The sequence below is a fragment of the Lichenostomus cassidix genome, chromosome 7 (assembly GCF_008360975.1).
Source record: "Lichenostomus cassidix isolate B80296 chromosome 7, HeHo_3.0, whole genome shotgun sequence".
NCBI classification, from domain to species: Eukaryota; Metazoa; Chordata; class Aves; order Passeriformes; family Meliphagidae; genus Lichenostomus; species Lichenostomus cassidix.
This window is the reverse complement of record NC_139488.1, coordinates 9,453,005-9,473,606: the sequence shown is the minus strand read 5'-3', so window position 1 is coordinate 9,473,606 and position 20,602 is coordinate 9,453,005. Positions and strand designations below refer to the sequence as shown.

General features: G+C 41.1%; 1 protein-coding gene across 9 annotated transcripts in view; it reads left to right on the top strand.

Moving 5' to 3' along the window:
• Positions 1-258: 258 nt before the first annotated feature.
• The window catches only part of STK17B (serine/threonine kinase 17b), a 34,011-nt gene continuing 13,667 nt past the window's right edge, over positions 259-20,602 (top strand). For 3 of the 9 annotated variants that reach the window (XR_014853404.1, XR_014853405.1, XM_085066065.1), the window contains exons 1-8: positions 259-389; positions 2,603-2,758; positions 6,405-6,617; positions 8,294-8,438; positions 8,695-8,821; positions 9,706-9,754; positions 11,117-11,296; positions 15,549-15,723. Coding sequence is in view for 2 of the 9 variants with exons in the window: in XM_085066065.1 (XP_084922191.1) it covers positions 2,634-2,758; positions 6,405-6,617; positions 8,294-8,438; positions 8,695-8,821; positions 9,706-9,754; positions 11,117-11,296; positions 15,549-15,723 (1,014 nt within the window). In the remaining 7 variants the exon portion in view is untranslated. Of the gene's footprint in view, positions 390-445; positions 829-2,599; positions 2,759-3,648; positions 3,711-6,404; positions 6,618-8,293; positions 8,439-8,694; positions 8,822-9,705; positions 9,755-11,116; positions 11,297-12,661; positions 14,320-15,548; positions 15,724-20,602 lie in introns of those variants that run through there. The other 6 variants (XR_014853410.1, XM_085066066.1, XR_014853407.1 and 3 more) reach the window with 6 other exon arrangements.

The following is a 20,602-nucleotide window of genomic DNA, read 5'->3' as shown; positions in this document are numbered from 1 at the left end:
ACAGCCCCGAGCCCGGCGCTCCCCGCTCCGCACAGCCCCGAGCTTGGCGCTCCCCGCTCCGCAGAGCTCCGAGCCCGGCGCTCCCCGCTCCGCACAGCCGGGCCCGCGGCGCGGCCGGACTGGCGGCACCTGCCGCTGAGGGGCCGCCCGGGCAGGGCAGCCGGTAGGGGGCGCTGCCCGCACGGACGGCGCTCCCGCCAATCTCCGGGCCGCTGCGCGCCTCGGCTGTGCGCCGATTGGCTCTTCTGCCGAGCGGGCGGGGCCTGGCGCGCGAGCCGCCGGGGCAGCCGCGCCCGCCGGGTTGCGCTTTTCAAACGCCGAGAGAGAGCGAGCGAGCGAGCGGGAGGGAGCGGCGGCGTGAGGGACGGCGGGCGGTGCGGCGGCTAGCGGTGAGTGTGCCCGCCCGGCCGGCCGGCGGGTGGGTGAGCGGGGAGCGTGCCCGGTACGGGCTGAGCGCTCGGTGTTCCCGGCCGGGGGGCTGCTCTGGTGGGCTGGTGGCTGGCTCGGTGGAGGCGCCGCGCTGCCTCACCCGCCCGGTGCCGGGTCGGCTGTGAGGGGAAGCCGGGCTGTCCCTCACGGACCGGGCCGGGTCCCGCCCTGCCCTGCCGCTGCTGCCCGCCGTGGTGCCTCCCTGCCAAACGCCTGCCCGGCCCGCAGCGGGGACTCCCCGGCTTTAGAAAGGATTAAACGAGCTGACTTTTTGCCCGGTTAAACTTCCCTAGTTTAGTGGGCAGCTTACTCCTTAATGAGAATCTTGCATGTTTCTGTGAGAGCCACACTTCTAATGTCTGTTTCTCGGCACTTTTTGTGCGGTGTGTAACAACACAGGTATCACTTTTTAATTTGGGAAGTACCTCATGTATTAAAATTCGTGCCTTTTTTTCCCCATAGCTGGTTGAATCTCATTCTCCCGGGCAGATTATGTGCCTTTTTGTGGGTTTCTGCTTGCTGTGGATACGTGTTTTTCTCTGTTCTTGATACTGAGCTGAAAGAAGGAGATGTGGTGACTTACTAGAGCAGCAAAGTCGAGGCTCCGTGAGGCAGAAATTCTCCTTAGTAATTGTTCTGTACGAATGATCATATAAAATGAAAGCCTACATAATAAGCTCGATAATGGTAATACAGTTGATAATGGTAAGCTCTTAATCAACGAGGCCAGTTATCGAGCAGGAATGGTTTTGTGCTGAAGCACGGCAGTGAGAAGGTGCAGTTTAGCAGTTAGAGTTATCGAGTGAGCACAGCCCTGAGGAGAGTCATGTAAAGTTTCAGACATCGTAATCATCCTCTTAAATGCTAAACTGTCGTATAATTGGGGAAGAAGGAATGCGTGTTTGTTACAGAGTGAGTCAAAGACTTGTTTATTAGATTGTATTGTGACCTTTTCATAATTTCTTAAGTAAACTATTTCCTGCGTGTCAAATGATACTTTGAAGATATTTTTAAACTGTGTAGTTTGGGTCTTTTTCCTGCTAAAGTATGTGCAGTGATTTGAATCCAAAATAGTTCTAACATGAATATCCATGTTCCATCCCACATGGGAATGTGAACAATGTTGGATGGGTACTGGATTACATTTGGATCATAACTAGTTCGAGTGCTTTCCCCAGAAGTGTCTGATAGTGCATTTCTGTCATTTGAAAACTGTGTTTTTGTGAGTTTGCTAACTGTCTCTAAATTGTAATTTGCCATGGGGTTTTTTTTTCCCCTTCACTAATAAGGGTAAACCTGCTCTTTAAAAAACATCAGATACTACTTCTGTTATCCTTCAGTAACCTTTTTCTGCCTTCTTTTGCATTTCACCTGAAGAGATGCTTCAGGCCTATAAATGTGAATGCCAACCCCCAGTATTTTTAATTTGGTTTGGTTTTGTTGCTTTTTTTGGGTTTTTTTAACTGTAGTAGAAATGATGTGGGTGGGTGCATCTTCATAATGTGCTGTTCTACTGGTTTATTAAGGTAATTTAATCAGGATTACTACATCATTTGATTCTAAATGATCTGAGCTTGCAAAGAGGACCTTGTCCATTCATGCTTCTCTCTGACAATTAACTCAGCCTTAAAAAGGAAACTCAGAGGAGCTGTGAGTGAGCCTAATAAATGTGAATATTCCCACAGGAAAAAACCCCACGGTGTTCTGTTGTTACCTATTCCTGCTGTGTTGTAGTTAACAAACACGGATGAGTTTTGGTAAATTCTCCCAGGAATACCAGTTAATAGTGTAAACTTAAAGGAACTACTGGAATTTACCCAGAATCCAAAGAAGAGTTTCAGAAAGATTAAAAAAAGGTACATCTCATTAATAATCAAGTAGTTATTAGCATTTTTATTAGAACTGAAGCTTATCCTTTGTATCTTACAGATATGCTCCAGGGAGAATAAAAACCCCAACTTATCTCAAGTGTTTACATTATTAAATTAGCACGTCTTGATTAGTATTCCTTTCAGGTTTTATTTTTACAGTGAATAAATGTGTTGTTTCCAGGTCACTACTGAACACAGTTACGGCTGTTTTAGTTTTATAGACCTAAACTCTTAATATTTGTACACTTTCCTGTGCTGTAACTGTGGGATTTCCAAAACTCTTAATGGTTTTGCTTCAGCAGGTGGCTGGTAGAAGAGAGAGACCTGCTCTTGATGATGTCGAGGAGAAAGCTGGAGAATAAAAGCCTTTCTGGCTTGTTGGCCACATCTCTGCACACACCAATCAAGACAGATAATTTCCACAATTTTTATGTGCTTGAATCAAAGGAGCTAGGAAGGTAAGATTATTCCTATTTAATTTATTTTAGCAAGAGGAATTTCTGTTGCAAGAAAATTTTATATACAGCAAGGCAAACTTTTATGGCAGTAGATGGAGAATGAAGACTCCTTCCCAGTCCCCTTCTTTGCATCACAGGGGGTTCATTAGGGACCAGGAAAAGGTACAATGAAGCATGAGTTGCCAGCCTTTCCCACATCAGAGAGATTTTGTGTGTTTTCATAGGCGTGTGGGTTTGGGATTATCTTCCTTTCCCTGCCTAGTCACACATCAGATTCCAGGTGCATGGCCTAAGCAAGAGATAACACAGACAAAGAATGCGGATTTTGAGTTGGTTGTCCCAGGTGTTTGGGTGAATTTTCTGAACTCCAGAAAACAAAGACCTTTTCTCTCTCCTTCCCAACCTCAAGCAGTTAGACTAAGTTTCAAACAACCAGCTGTTTCAGAGCAGTTTTGCAGCCTGCTTCCCTTGCTCATGCTTGCAACAGTAAAACAGGAAATAAAACAACAAAGCACCCAAACCACTGGTATTTTTGACAGTGTTTCAGACATACAAGTGAATGTGTGGTTTGAAATCACTGGGTTGATTGATACCTTGAAAATACGGAGTGAGTTGGGTGTAAAGCCATGCTAACATGATGCCATGATCGTGTTCCAAGCTCCCTGAACAGAAGTGTCCTGGGTCAGTGTCACAGCTGTGCCCTGCTGTGCTGCACCTGCAGCCCTTGTTTTGTCAGCAGAGATGCTCTTCTGCATGTGGTTTGTGAGCTCTTTAGCCTTCATTGTTCTCCTAGGTTTTTTCTATTTTTCTAGCATGTGCTTTATCTGGTACACTTTTATAGAAGTGCACATTGCAGCCCATAACTTTCTTCTTTTCTTAACTTTTGTCAGCTCTGCTTTTGAATTCTAAGCTCTACAGAAGCAGTTTATATGCAGCACCCTCTAGAACTCAGGTATTGTTACAACGCTGGATTTTCAGACCGTACATACTCGTGAGATGATGTCTAAAGCAAACAGAAGTGTAGGTTTTGTGTGAATTCCTGAACACTGTCTTTTATACTTTCTGTGCATGCAAAACCAGGCATAACAAAGTAAGTGCCAAAATGCAAAGAAAACGGAAGCAGAGGACTCTGCTTTACAAACATACTTGTGATTTCTCCTGGCGTAACTACATGTATTTTTTTTTCATGTTTTTATGTGTATAAATGCTTTTTAAGTGATGTAGAATCCATCTTTCTTTGTAGCCTCTCTAAAAGATTCAGTATACTTTACTTTTCACTTAAAATTTTCTTTTTCCTGTTGTGATTATGTAGTAAATAGTTCTCTTGTTCTCTGCTTAAGCTTCCCAAGCCCCATTTCTTCCTCCCACACCCTTATCTGTTGGGTCCTTTGGTGTTTAAGACACTGACTCACAAAGCTGGCAGGTTAGGTTCTGTTTAGTGGGTTAAGTAGTTCTGTCCCTGGTGTGTGCGTGGCTTGGTTTCTTTTGAAGTAGTTAAATTTCTGTGGTTTCTAAGTTGAGATATGAAAACATCCTGAAATCAGTTTTTCTTGTAAAGCTGGGCTGTGAAGGGGGATGGTTATGCAGTTGCTTTGCAGGCAAGGAGTGGGAACTGCTCTGCTTGCATCAGTGCAGCACTTCCGAGCTGACTTTTTTTTGAGTTTCTGGAGCAATTTCCACTGCTCTGAAAGACTTTTTTGTCTTAATTTTTGCCTTAATTGGCACACTACTGATGCAGTATAAACAAGTGGAAATTCTTACATCTCAAATCTGGAGATATCACCAAGCCCTCACAGTTGTTAAACCCGCAGCAACCAGATGGAAGATGTGCCAAAACTATCAGGGAAGATCTTGCTGTTCTCATGAAACCAAGCTGGTTCCTCTTTGTTAATTTTACAGATGCTTTCGTGGCTGACAGGGCGATGTGATGTTAAAAAGGGAATGTACACTGCAGGAGGGAGTGTTTTCAACTTGGCTATATTATGAAATTGGGCTCAGTAACTTCAAATGCTCTGCACTAATAAGCTGGTTTAACAGTTGGGAAAGAGCATGGCCATTTCAGGCTTACAAATAGTTGCTAAAGTAAAGAGAGTGTGCATGTATCAGACTAAATAACTTTCACCTCTAAAATTTAGTGCTATAGAAAAAGGACAGAGAAAATCTACAGCTAATTGATGTTGAAATAAATGATGACAGAGAACCTGTTTTGTTGAATTTATTTTTAAGTAAGCTGGAACAGTATTGTTAAAAGTAATCTTCAAATATTTAATAATTTAGGCATGTTTGTACAGTTATTTGCAAATTAAAAGTAATTTTTTTCATTATATGCTCATCCCTTTTTTTATTAAATATCGAAGTCTAGATTTTTTTCAAAAAAAGCATTGTGTTGTTTTTCTTTTTTTTGAAGGAATGTTTCTTTTAAGCATTGGGATTTTTGTACCAGAAAAAAGGCAAAGCCTGCAGGGCAGTGTGATCTTTTCTATTAAAGAAGCTAATTTAGTTAAAACAACACAGCTCAGGTAGCTCTTACTGAGCTTTTTCATTATGTTTGTTCTTAGTATGATGGGATGGAAGTGGAAAGGTTTTTCTTGAAGACATAAATGTAGATCATGCACTTTGTACACAGCTTTATACTGTTGTTAGAACTTTACACACACTTTATTGCAGCCTTTCAAGCTGTTTTTTTGTAAATAATGTTTTTGTACCATTTGAGAACACTTTGCATGTATGCAATGAGGCATTTCTGCGAACATAATATTAGTGGTTATAAAATTGTTTTTTCAGTTTATAACTTGGCTTAAAAAACTGCATTTTTCCCTCCTGATTTTTTAAAAGATCAGCTTGGTGTTTTAACTACAGTATATGGTTTTCTTTTGAAAGCAATTCTTTGCCAAAGTGTATTTTTGTTTCCATACCTAAGCAGTTGGCTGGGAAATAAAGCAACACACTTTGTCTAACTGTAATTGAGGAAGAGAATGCTAAGTACTGGGTGCTTTTCCATTAAGATGTTTTGAAACATTTTGCAGATACCTGGGATTTTTGCAGCAGTACTACATGATTTGTGGAAGGAAATTCTCTTTATGACTAGAATTTTTTGCACTGAAAACCTCCTGCCCCACCCATGCATATAAATATGCTTTATTTTCCCTGTTCATTCTCTGCATTTCACAGGGGTTTGCTTTGTTTGTTACTGTATCCTGTAGGTGTTGTAGTGAGGTTGAGGCTTTTTTAATATCTTGCCAACCTGAACCAGAGCCCTGGGCAGCCTGGTAAGACCTCATGGCTGGCCCTGCTTTAAGCAGGAGGCTTTTAGAGACCTCCAGAAGTTCTTTCCCACCAAATTATTCTGTGACCCAGCAGAGACAATGTCCCTGTAACCTGATACTCTGATTTAATGTTTAGCTAAGCTGTGTAAAGGGAATTTTACTGGGTCCCACCAAAGCTTCATCAAGCTTAGTATCCTTCTACAGTGGCTGCAAGTGAATGTTCAGGAAATAATTTAAGAGCAGGCCCAGCATGGCATTTCCCAATATGTTTTTTTGTTTGTTTGTTTGTTTCCAATTATTTGCAATGTCTTCTTACTTCTAGTGGTAATTTATGTACTTTTTATTTCCTGGATCTCAATGTTTTCCCTTTTATTTTGTAGAGGAAGATGTGCTGTGGTTAGAAAATGTACAGCTAAATCCACAGGCCAAGAGTATGCAGCTAAATTTTTAAAGAAAAGAAGAAGAGGTCAAGATTGCAAAGCAGAGATTCTGCATGAAATTGCTGTCCTTGAATTAATGAAATCCAACCCTCGTATAGTTAATCTCCATGAAGTCTATGAAACAGCAAATGAAATCATCTTAGTGTTGGAATAGTAAGTATGCCTTCATCACATATTCCATGTTTGTAGGAAAAATCTTTCAATATTCTAATTTATTGCACGAGTTGCCTGAATGCCCAGAAGAATTGTGACAGTACCCTGTATACATTTTGCTAATCTTTCGTTATAATACACTTTATGTTTTTTCCTTTACGAATGTTTCAGGCAAGCTGACTGAAGGTAATGTTCTTGGAATACCATAGAAGGTCCAGAGTGCTTTGATGCAACTTAAATCACGAAAAAAATAAAGTTATTGATACCATGTACACAGATTTCAAAGAGGCTGAGCACATCCATGCCCTGTGAACTTCAGTTAGCACTTGGCAGCTTTTGATGACTGAAGACTTGCAGTTACTTTGGGTGTTTTGAGCTCCTAAATTTAGTGGGTTTGTTGTTTTAAAACTGGCTTTTGGTGCTGTTTCCTAAAAAATTCCCATATTTTTTACAGATGTCCCTGAAGCTTCTCATTAGCTCTGAAAAATAAGTCTAATTTGGGAATTGAATTTGAGTCATCTATCACGTTTGTTGTATGTGTAAATTTTTGTTTGGGTTGTAAGAAACAAAACTGCAGCCTGGGAAATTATTCTTTCAAAGCTTTAAGTTTCATGTACAAAGTATTTGAAGTGCTGTTAATGGTGGTCTGTGTACACCATGATAAATACCTTCAAATTTTCTAAAGAATATAGCTAGATTCTATCTTAAACCTTTTTTTTTCCCCTGGAACTACATGACCCCTAACATATGATTTGTTGTCCTAAGCCTTTTTTGCAAATCCTTTGCTGCAGACCTTTCAGCTCTTTTACCCCTTTGGGTGTCCATCCATCCAGATCATGATGTAACTTGAGTACAAGTACTGTGGGAGCCAGTGCTGAAAACCTTGTGAAAGTTGAAATTCTTGCCATCTTCTGCCCCTCCCCTCATGTGTGTGTTGTCCTAAAGTCAGCTAGGGGAGGCATTACTGACACCTCACCTAACTTCAGCAGGGTTGTGACTGTGTTCATTCATTTGATCCATTATCTGCCTTTTTAACAGACTCTCATTTTGTTAGCGGTGCTGTTTAGGCTTCATGATCTGTAGTTTTGAGGTAGCCCTTCATCCTTGCCAGAGAAACTCCATGCACTCAGAGCAGGCTGAGTAATGATCTCAAACCCAGCCTGAAAGAAGACAGCTGACACTGCAGCCAAGTGTAGGAATAACTCATAAACCACATGAGCACAGATATTTCCATGCTGCTTTACACTGCACTGAATTATTTATGAACTGGTCTCATGAAAGAAATTTTAGATTTGACTTGAAAAGAAAGGCTTCTTTGATTGGGACTGATGATAGAACTCAACTTCTGGAAGGCATCTGCCCAGTTGCTTACAGGAATGCATCTCCCCACTTGCCTGAGGGAATGAGAGCATAATGAGACTACCAGTCAAAGCTCTTTTTGGTGTCTCAGCTGCTGTTTCAGGGCATAAGGAAAGAAAAAGCATAATCAGATTTTTTTTTTCCTTTTCTAAGTGTCTATATTACATGTTTTAGCATAAACTTGTAAAAAAAAATTTTCCCAGCCTCTCTGATATTACAGATATACATTAGATAAATAGGTGCTATTAATGACATTTTTCCTCCCTTAAGCTTCAATATTTAAACTTAATACATAGGTGTTCTTGAATGTGTTTCAGTGCTGCTGGAGGAGAAATATTTGACTTGTGTGTCCCAGATCTGGATGACAGAATTGGTGAAAGGGATATTGTAAGGCTTATAAGGCAAATACTTGAAGGACTTTGCTGCTTGCATGAAAACAATATTGTTCATCTTGATTTAAAGGTGAGGCTGCAGCAGACTTTGTTTTAGCATTTTATCTTCAATTTATTATGTTCATCAAAGTAATTTGTTAAATAAAAAAGATGAGGAGAAAAAGGAGATTAAAGGTTACTAAGATTAAAAGGATAGAGATTAAATACTTCAAAATAATATTTAGCAATAAGTATTGCATTATAGAGCCTGAAGTGTCATTTAGTACGTTGGGATTTTTTTTCAAATTGTATGTTATTAATTAGTAATGCAGTATTTTCTATTCTAGCCTCAAAATATTCTGCTAAGCAGCATCAATCCTCTTGGTGATGTCAAAATTGTAGATTTTGGGATGTCCCGGAAGCTTGAGAATTCCAGCGAGCTGCGGCAGATCATGGGCACAACAGAGTATCTCGGTATGGAAGGGCTGCTTCACACCATCTCATGTGGGATTTTGAGAAAACAGGAACAGTTCATGTAATATGCCTGTCAACTTATAAGTCACTTCTGAGAAAGGGCATCACAGGACAAGGCAACATGTTTCCAGCTGCTCTTTTTTCTGAGTAGTCAACAAATATTTGCACCAAAAAATACCAAATTGTATCAATAAGTGCACCTCTCAATTTTATGCTTTAATATTTGCCATGATGCAGGCTGTTAAAGTCTTCTGATTGGAATTGAAATACAATATTGGCATGCACAAAGAAATGTTCTTTGAATCAGCAATGTTGTTTAATATAATGGTTTAACGAGATTAAAATATCCCTTGGAAAGGGAAAGATTGCTGTTAACGCTTGGCCCTCTCTGAGGGACAAGTTTCCTTCATGATTTGCCAACATTTTAATTTTAAGAACACTTCATTCTGCAGTGAATAACTTCCTGCCTAGTCTATGCTAACAGCCACTGGTCCTAAAATTGGCTTGGTCATCTTGTTTTGCAGTGTTAACATGCTGAAGACTTTATGCATTCCCCTTAAAAAGCTGTGTGTGTGTGTACTTCAAAACCTCTTGGAAGAAAAATATATGTGCATGCATCTGATTAGAGCACATCCTGAAGCTTGGATAAATTTTAGGCCCTGTAGTGCCATTTTGGTGTGAACCAAGTAAACATCCATGTCCAGTCAAACGGAAATAGCTTTTTGCCACCCTTGTGGCTTGAAAATAATAAACTTAATTATTGAAACTACATGTTTAGTCTCATAATAATGGTTAGCAAAAGAATGCCAGAAATGTAGTGTATGATTCAAGGCCATTTGGTTAATGTATTTATTAAAGCATTTTTCCTCTCCCCATCTCTTTAGCTCCAGAAATCTTAAACTACGATCCTATTACTACAGCTACAGACATGTGGTAGGTTTTATCTTAATTGATTTTATTGAGGTTTGGTGGGACTGCTTAACAATCTAAGGGCCTGATGCAGTTTCATCTGGCTTCCAAGAATACCCTTGTGTTGGTGGGTTGACTGGGAGAGGGAGAGATGGGAGGGCAGGAGCCCTCAGGATTTAAAGGACTTAACTCAGGGCTTAAAGGAGTTACTGTATATGGGACTGTTGTGCACTTAGTAGGGAATGCAGGTGGCTTTTGAGCCTGTTTAGATATTTGTTCTAAGGGAATAATAACAGGGGCTGCATAACATACTTTAGGTATTAGTTATGCCTGGGTGACATGCTTCAGATATTAGCTACTCTAGGACACTGTTCCCTCCCCACTTTTATATTGTAAGATAATTTTTATACAAATGGTAAGAAAGATGTACATTTCCTACTTCTTATTTTTAGAGAATATCCACAGAATAAATAATAAAAAATGAGACAAGTACCTTGAACTGACCCACAACTTTATTTGTGGCTTTTTAATTTTGTAAGCTATGTTAGTTTAAGAACTGGCTTTGAAATGTTTCCTTTAAAACATAAAATCTTCAGCATCTTAATTAAAATTCACTGTTAAAAGTTGCTAATTGCTCCTTTAAAATTAACTCATAATAATAACTAAATCTGTTCATTAATGTTCTTTAATCACTTATTCTTTGCCTGCTTTTGTGGGAAGACATAAAAAAACCCCTACTGATCTCAGAATGACAAACCCAACAGCTGCGTGTTTCCACATTGTAATGAGCACTAAATTCTGATTTATCAGATCACAAAAAGGTTTTTATTATGCATCAAGAAACCATCTCAAGATTTATAATAGATTGCATGATCTCTGGTGCTCTTGTTCATGTTCTTGGGAGAAACATCTCAGCAAGAGGATACTGTAACACAGCTCAGATGTCGAATGTATACAGAGACTGACTAAATCTCAGTCTTTGCTCTGTCATCCAGAGTTGCAGTGAAAGATGGATTTTTATTTCCATGCAGGTTAGACAGTCTGTCTTTTTTGCAGTTCTAGCATCCAGAATTGCCATGTCCCAAGAGTGGACTATGTAAAAGTGAGGTATTTCTTTTTCCTGGCAATCTCAATGGGAAGAAAATGATATAGTGAAAGTAAATAGTTTTCAGAAATCCCTTCATTGAGATATGTATAGGTATAAATATACACCTAGCTTTCCTTGTGTATGTGCAGTCGTGTTTGAATCACATAAAACAGATTTCACGCAATGCTTCTAATTCTGAGTGTGGGATATGTCAGGAAGTTTGATCTGCAGCACAGTAAATACTCAGGGTGTATTGTTTAGATTCTCTGGTGGGTTTATGCATTCTGTTCTTATCTCAGGAACATTGGTGTCATCTCATACATGCTGCTGACACAAGAATCTCCATTTGTGGGTGCTGATGTCCAAGAAACTTACCTTAATATATCTCAAGTTAATGTGGATTTTTCAGAAGAAACATTTTCATCAGTTTCACAGCCTGCGAAAGACTTCATTCAGAAACTTCTCATGAAAAATCCAGAGTAAGTAACAATCTTGTCCAGGCAAGAATCCTAAATTTGTGGAGTACCTAGAAAAAGTGAATGTCGTTTTAGGTACTTAATACCACTGATATGATCAGTTGGATATTTCACAATGCATTGGTATTTTCAATTAGATATTTAAAAGTACAGGTTTATGCTTTTCCATAATGTATGAAAAGGATCTTTGATTCACTGTCTGGCTATTATTGTCAGATGTTATTGTTGTTATTACAAAATAATAACAAAATAATGTTATTAATTTTGTTCTTTGAGTTTTTTGCTTTTCCTTATATTTTCATTCAGAGGACAATATATTAACAGACTTCTATTAAAAATGCTATAGAAAGGTCACATTCTTTTCTATAACTATTATACAGTTTGAAGAGACAAAATGCAACCTCTTTGCAGTGCTTTCTTATTTTCTGACTTACCTTTATATTTCTACTTAAACACACCTTTTATTATATATTTGGCAGCATTTTGCCTTGTTCAGTCTTAATGTTCTCAATCCAAAGTGAAAACTTCTTTTTGTTTGTAAGGTACACTCCCATAACTCTGCATTCTTAGGGAGTTCAGACTCCCATCAAGACCCTGCAAAATAGCTGAGCTTTGAGAAGTGACCTGGTCAGGTATTATCAATTGCAGTGCTAGATATTGTCACTTGTGCTGGGACAGTGGTCCTTATCTTCAGAGAGCCTCCAGCAAGCAGGAGTGACCCTGCTTGGCTGGGAAAGGCTCTTGGATAGGAGATGATGGCAAATGGCTCCTGGGAAGTGTCTACTTGGAGGAAATAAGGACTCCATAGAAAGTCATGTGTGAAGAGTCCTTTCTGTTTTAACATCTCACATACATGGTTTGTCAGGATCTGGAATAATTCACAAAACCCCAGTATCATGAGGGAATCTTATCTTTCATGTTTGTGGAGCACCTAGAAAAAGGGAATCAGTGATGAAGAGCCTGCTTTGATAACTCTTAGCGTGGACCTGTGGGATATTTGACATTCTGTCACAATTACTACTCACTTTCTCTCTCCTGGGCATCTCAAGAGTCTTCATTATATCCTCAATAAGCTGCCTTTTTTCCATTCCAACTCTTGATGACTGTACCTCCTTGAATTTTAAGAGGAAAAGTCTGTTCTCAGATAGTCAACTCTGTAAAGTTACACTTCTCTGACTGAAAAACATTGGCGTGTTCTGGTAGAGTTAGGGACAAGTAGTGGGCTCTATTGCCTTAGAGCCAATTTTCCAAGTTCTGTGGAAGTTAACAATGCAGAACACAATATTGACTCTTCAGTGTCAATTTTGCTTAGGATTTTTAGCGTGTGTCAGAGCTTACTTAAGCACCTTTCCCCTTTGCTTTCCGAAGGGACAGGCCCACAGCAGCCGACTGTCTCTCCCATTCGTGGTTGCAGCAGGGGGAGTTCCCACTCCTGTGCAGCCCTGAAGAAACTTCCTGCTCCTCTCAGCTGCCAGGACACACCACAAAGTGCTCAGAAGAGCGGAGTGTAAAATCCAGCTGCAATGGTACCTGCAGTGACAAGGAGGACAAGGAAAACATTCCAGAGGACAGCAGTACAGTCTCCAAACGCTTCCGCTTTGATGATTCATTGCAGTATCCCCAAGACTTCATGACAGACTTTGTGTGTTAATGTGTAATACAGACTTTTCATTCAATGAATTCACAGCCTAATCTGTTCCAGTGGTGAAAATAAGGTTCTGGCTTGCCAGTTTGTGCAGCATTGGAATACTGGAAATGCACTTTGATTCTTTTATGCTGGTGCCTCCTTTTCTATCCATTGCTGGCAGTGGATTTAACTCCCGAGGAATCAGAGTTGTTGCGCCAATAAAATGAATTATTTTTTTTAAGAAGATATACTTAAATATTTTTGCACTTTTCAAGTTCTTGTCAGAAGATGATGCTAGAGTGAACAAACTGAAATCTGCAAATGAGTTTGTTTAAGCACAGCCTTTGCCAAACAGTGGTTGAATGCATGCATGCTTTTAGGACTAGCCTTAGTAAGAAATTGGGAAGGGAAGCAGGGAAACTGAATCTTGCTTGCTACCATTCTCACCACTTGAAATAAAGGCTAAGGTTGGTATGTTTTGGGACTATGGTACATCTGTTGGGGCCATTTGGAGACCTATTTTCCCTCTAGGATCACTAATAGTTCTGCCTTATAGATCTGGTCCACTTGGGCATTGTAATGCTTATTCTGTGTGGTTATGCTGTGTTGGGTCTCTGCAACACTTGGCATAGAAAATGGGTAGATCGTCAGTCCTTATGCTAGTGGTACTTGGCTTCTTACTGTAAATTACATTTGAAGAAGATGAGATTCCTATGCTGATGTGAATATTTGAACTTGCTCATTTGCTTTCATCAAACTTCTGAAATAATATCATCTACCTGTATTGATTTTTTCCTTACCTTAAAAATCCCCCCCCCACAAACAAGCCCCAAAACAGAAAGCCTCTAGTTAAAAGCAGTAACTGAATAAACTGAAAATAACCATTTTTGCCAATGAAGCTGCAGTTAACAACTTTTCTCTATGCCCTTGTTATGTAGAAATGCATCTTGCTGTCAATTATTTTTGCCCATAATTACTCAGCTTCTTGCCTACCTTCTGAGAAATGGACTGCAGCGTGTTAGTATCTAAAGACAAACTACCTAAAAATTGTTTTAAGCCTTTAAAATTGGTTTGTGTAGTGGTATTTTTTTAAAGTTCCGTGCCTTCCACTTTCTGTTTCTAGCTCTGAGGTAATAATGCCTATGTCAAGTTTTGGCCTAGAGCAAATGCCAGTTGTGCCTTAACAGCCTGAAATTAATACTCATAAAATAAACCCCTTAATCATAACAGAGGCTGGGAGTCCTTTTGGGCAGTGAATTTATTAAAACTCTTACAGATATTTTGAAAGTAAATGTCACTTTAACATATTTTGGGATTTTCCACTCCTCAGAGCTTAAATTTTAATTGTCTTTGAATTGGATTTGTTTTGTACAATAAAATACCACAATCTGATAATCTTTTTCAAGTGTGCCTGTGGATTTGTCAGTAGTTGGGTAGAGTGGCATTATGGAATAATATATGATTGAGAGGTGGACCTAATGAGTGGCAAAAGGTTGTATTTTATCTTTCTTCACCCAAGGAAAGAGCAGATTTTTCCCCAACAGATTTCAATATAAGGTGTCACTATAATGCGTGGGGGGATTCAGGACTGTTCTCTTGATTTGGTGTGACAGTCATGTTGACAAGTGGAAAGCAGACTGAGGTGTAAGGCATGTAAGATTTTCTGCTTATGTGTGTCAGAAGTAGGTTTCCAAAACTTAATTTCATGTGAAATGAAGCAACAGGAATGTTGAGCAGAGACAAAGTTCTGATGCCTGGGTGTGAGTGAACCACACAGAGTCTCCTCGCTGTATTAATTAATTCTCATGTAGCTTTTTTCAGTGGTAGCAATTGTATATAGAATTACAGAATCACTTTGCAGCTGTTGGATTTTGTTCAGGTACTTTACACCCTTATTTTTCAAAGTCCTTGGCTTTTCCCAGTTGGATCCTTACCTGACCTTTTGATTTTTCCCACCAGCACGAAGTCCAATTTGAACTGGGTAAGTTAAAACTACAAATTATTAGATACATATGTAGAAGTTAAAGTTCACTTAAGATAAAGCAGAAAATGCCAAAAAGCTCTGAAGATAAAGGTAAAAACCAATGTTTATAAAATTGTTATTTAAAATTCTTCAAAAATGTTACTGAATTGAAATTACAACTATTTTTTGGCATCTGGAAAATAAAGCTGCAAGCATATGTGCCAGCACTTTATGACAAAGTTGTTATTCCTTAAGGTTTTTATCACAGTATTTGATGTTTACATTTCTTACTTCTTTAGAGCTAACTTATCTTTAAATAAATGAAAATTGGTTTTATCCAACGAGTTTTTGAAGGTTTTATTTGTACTTCATATAAACTTAAAATATACCTTGAGTTCGACTTTGTTTGGATAAGTGCGCTTGATTTAATTAAAAATATCATTGTGCAAATAAACTCCAATTGAATGTAAATATGTACATTGTAGGCAACTGTTAGTATTGTCTTGCTTCCTGCCATATTATTGGGACTTTCCAAGTGTGAACGAGTGGTGAGTAACATTTTCAGATGACTGAAGTAATATTTCCATGTAGCTCATGACCATTTTGTTTGTAAAAAAACAACTTTGCCATTTTTTCAAAACTCCCATGTTTTTGTTTGTTCACAGAATTAGAGACTGGTTGAGGTTGGGAGGGACCTCTGGAAATGATGTTGTCCAACCATCCTGCTCAAACCATCCCATCCAGGCCAGAACGATGTCCAGATGGCTTTGGATCTCCAAGGAAGGAGCCTCTGTCTCTCTGGGCAACCTGTTGCAGTTCTCAGTCAGCCTCACAGTAAAAGTATGTTCTTGTGTTCAGATGGAACCTCACGTGTTCCAGTTTGTGCCCATTCCCTCTTGTGCTGACAAGAGCCTGGCTCCATCTTTGCACCCTCTCTTCAGATGATGATACATGTTGATCAGATGCTCCTTGAGCTTTCTTTTCTCCTGGCTAACAGTCCCTGCTGCCTGAGCCTTTCCTCATGTGGGATGCTCCAGACCTGTAATCACTGTGTGGCCTTTAGCTGGACTCCCAGCTATGTCTGTGTCTCACACTGGGCAGTGGGATGCTCAGAACTGGGCACTGTTGCTATGTGTAGTAAAGGGAAGGATCATCTCTGTCACCCTGCTGCTGCGGCCTGTGCCATCGGCCTGTTCTGTGGCACACTGCTGGCTCCTGTTCAACTCAAGCTCCACCAGGGCCTTCTCTGCAAAGGGGTTTTCCAGCTGGATGGCTCCAGGATGTATCAGTGTATGGGATTGTTCCTCCACAGCCCAATTCTGCAGCCTGCAGTGGTCCCTATGGATGGCAGCAGGACCCACAGGTGTCACAGCCACTCCCAGTGTTGTGTCACCTGCAGCCTAGCTGAGGGCATACTCTGCCCATCACCATTAGCCAGGGTCTTCTGGGAGAGTGTCAGAGGCCTTGCTGAGGTCTCAGGCAGTGTCTGCTGTTCTCCCCTCAATCCTGGCAGTCACTTCACTGCAGAGGGTTGCTCAAGTCTGACTTCCCCCTGCTGAATCCATGCTGACTACTACCAATGAATCATGAACCTAGCAGCTAATTTCCTGGAACTGTTTTATGTTTTGTCTGGGTTTTGTGTAGAAAATGTTGCTGTTCCTGTATGTAATGATGTGGTTATCTCTTACAGTACTTACTGAGGTGATACTTTTTATGTTAAATGCTAGTGCTCTTTCAGAATGGCAATGTAAGACAACTTAAATGGAATCTTTGTTATACATATTAACCTCCTAGGGCACTAATGGTACATTTGTTTCATTTTCAAGTAGATGGCTGAAATAAAAGCAAACAAACCCCAAAACAAGTGTCCTTTAGAAAGGGAATTGTGCTCAAAAGAGGTGGTTAACTCCTGGTGGCCTGGATAGTATGTTTCTTCCAAAGGCATATTTCATTGACAAAGCTTTCTCATTGTTTGAAATGCACAAATGAGCTTTCTTTTTAGTGAAAGAAACAGTGTATTCATGGGGTTGCTTTGGTGTTGCAGCATGAAGTTCAGAAAGTATCTGAATATTTATACTATTTGCAGTGAGGGTTCTTATCAGTCATGATGCCTATTTTTTTAACACGTCAAGAAAACCAACTATTCAGTTTAATGGTGATTTGAGACAACTTGAACTTTCTGTATTTTCAAAATGCCTTCTAAGGAAGGAGATGTTAAAAAAATACATCCTAATGGTTTTTAACTGAGAGTAGGCTTAGATTAGATAATAGGAAGAAATTTTTGTCAGTAAGGGTTGTGAGGCAGTGGAACAGGTTCCTCAAAATGCTGTGGATGTCCCATCCCTAGAAGTGTTCAAGGCCAGGTTGAACTGAGCTCTGAGCAACCTGGAATAGTGGAAGGTGTCCCTGCCCATAACTGGGAACTGGGAACTGGATTCCAACCCAACCCTTTCCATGATAATAGCTGACCTTCATCAGGACAGCTGTACTTGTATTCTTGCCATTCAAGGCAAGCTGAGCTTGAAAAAGTATTTTGTGGAATTGGGGCAGGACATAAGTGTGCAATTACTGTGTGTTTGTGTCAGAAACCACTTGTCCTGGGCATTAAGAACCTGGCAGCTGACAGGCTTGAAAATACTGCTTGGTCCACTCACCACTGCGTAAGTGAGCAAGATACAGAATGAATCAGCGTGTAGAAAGTCTACCAGATTTAATGGTAATAATTACAAAGCTGAATTGCCAAGTCATCTACCAGTGAGCAACATGGTATAAGAGTATAAGGAAACTTTTTAATAATTAAAAGCAGGTACAGGAATGATGACATAAAAGTTCTTATCTGGTAGCTCATGTAGTGAATAAACAGCAATATAGATGTTATTAGTTCTCTGTAAGAAGAAAGTTCATCTGATAATGAAAAATACTGTATGTATAAGGACTTCCTTTATGTTTTTAGTATTAACAGTCTGTGTCTTTCTTCCTCTGAAGAGCACAAGCAGATATGCTATTTCCAGTTTCCTAATCAGACAATAAACCCCAAAATGCCATATTCTAACAAAAGGGCTCACATACCCAGCCGTGGGTGGCAGTGCATGCTGAATGTGCCACTGCTTGCTGTAGGTCTAGTTCTGATAGCTGGAATAGCAGGGGGTTCCCTTTGCATGGATTCCAGCTGGACTGTTCTATATTACAGCCAGTACACAGTAGAACTTGTTTGAATCTCCCTATGCTAGGTTGAGTATGAGGGTATTTCTCATTTCAAAATCAAAACCAGGCTTTGCTACTGGCTTGGGTTTAGAAAATGCACTGGGAATTCCAAGCAATGAGCCATCTACAGCTGGACAAAGCAGAAATACCCTAGAGTGGTCCTTTGCCTGTGCTATTTTTATAAAAGGGCTTTTATGTTTAAAACTTGCTATCTGGACTCATAATGCTCTGTGTGCAGTTCACAAGACTGGTTACAGGCCTCAACTGGAGCTCATTTATAGGGGTTTTCCAGCAGGTAAACTCTGTAAAATGTAGGGCTATCTTTTACATGTTGCTGTGAAAACATAACAAAACCTCTCATTTAAAATTCACAAACTACCCAGCATGGCAGCAGCTGTTTCAGTTCCCACTGAAATACAAACCTGGCTACAGCAAAGACTTAGAAGTCATACCAGCTGTGTCAGTAGTTGATTTAGATTGGCCAAAGCATTGGATTCAATGGAGGAAACACCCATTTACTATCAATGAAACGGAATGAGATTTTTGTTTATATTTTCTTGTGTTCTGTAATTTTCCAGGAGTGTGAGGGAGGTTGTTTAAATCCTAAGTTGTTGGGCACAAGATGGGCTGATGCATGACGCAGCACCTGGAAAACCTTTGGTTGCTGTTTTGGCTTAGCCAGCCCAGCCCAGCATTCTACCTTGCTAAGAACGGTTTTGCAAACACAGCTGAGTTCTTTTGCATGTTTAGCTGCCACACCTGTCCCCCTGCTTTGCCTAAAGACGAGCACCTGCATTCACTCATTGATACCCATCAGTTAATTTATAAAGGTGAGGAGGACACCTGCTCGGGCAGCAGCGAGTGGCACATGCTGCTCAAAGCTATGTTCACCATCCTTATTTGAATCAGGCAGGCACGGCAGTGACCAAGTGAAGCTTTTTCTCTCGGCAGAAGCTCGCGGTGCAGTAGGGCACAGCTGAGCTCCGGCTCGGCACAGCTGTAGGTAGTTAGTGGCAGCTGAAGCCCATCGCCTCAGCTGTGAGCACTGCGCGGCCGAGGCGAGTCCAGTGCGACTCTGCGCCCCGCCACGGCACCGCAGCCTCTGCCCGGCTCCCGGGCTGGGCCGGGCCCCGCGCTCGGAACTAGGCTGCTGCGAGTTTGCAGCGGCCGGGAAGGGCGGTGGAAGCAGGGCAGCAGGGTGCTGAGCTGGGCTGTGTCCCGCTGCGGAGCGCCGGCAGCGGCCGGGCGCGGGGCCTCGGCGCGGCGGCTGAGGAGCTCCCACAGCGCTCGGGGGCGCCGCGCTGCCGGAGGGGCTTTCGGAGCTGAAAGGTGCGTTTGGTTTGTTTGTTTGTTGCTTGTTTTGGTTTTCTTTCAACTTAACTGACGTTTCTGAGTTCAGTTTGTGCTGTGCCGGGTGTTTCCCCGGCAGCCTCGCACGGTGTGAGGGGCCTGGCGGGGCGCAGAGGCCGCAGCGCCCGCTGCCGCTGAGGGCTTGGGAGCGCCCAGCGATCGAACCGCGGGGTCTGCGCTGCCAACTCTGCCAAACTGCGTGTTACCAGCAACGCAGCCCTCCTTAAAGCTGCCCGGATCTGCTGTAATTAGTTTAGCAGTGCGAATTTAAGCAGATGCTTTTGGTTTGGGCTGCTGTTCCTGTAGAGTTTCCAGAGAGAGTCACTCTCTCCTGGAGGCACCCCTTCAGAAACCACAGAAATTAATTTGCCTACCAAGCCTTCAGCGTGGTGCAAAGTACAAAACATTATGTCATTGTCTTGGTTTCAGCTGGAATAGAGTTCGTTTTCTTAGCTGGCACAGTGCTGTGTTTTGAATTCAGTATGACAATAACATTGATAACACACTGATGTTTTGGTTGTTGCTAGGTAGTGCTTATCCAAGTCAAGGCCACTTGAGCTTTATATTTCAGTTTCATTGTGTAAGACATGGAGGACAAAGAGCATGTCCGAAGTTCAGAGTCACCTGATTGACTCAGGTGATTTTACCCAAGTCAGCTATAAAGCTGCTGATAAACCTGAGTCCATCAGATCACCACGGGATGGTTACAGGGCTGGAGCATTTGGTGTGTGAAAAGAGTCTTGGCAGAACTGTGTGTTTTGGGGAAAGGATGTGGTAGAGGGATGTAGTTACAATCTACAGAGAAAAAGGTGCCTGATTCCTCTTGGTGCTGAGCAACAGCAGCAGGAGGGGCAGCTCCCTCAGTCTGCAGTGAGGGGAATTCTGACCAGGCATAAGGATGACATTCTTCTCAGTGAGTGATAAAGCAAGGAAGAACTTTGCCTGGAGAGGCAGTGGCCTTAGAGAACTTCAGATCTCAGCAGGACAAGGCCCTGCGCAATCTCTTTCAGAATTTTTTCTGTGATTTTAAAAATACAAAAAATGCACGACCTTCCAGTTAGTTTGCAATAACTATATAGTGATATCAAGGAAGGTGAAAATAAGCTATATGAATTTAATAAGTGGTGGATGGGATAATGATATATTAAGCCCAGCCAATGATGCA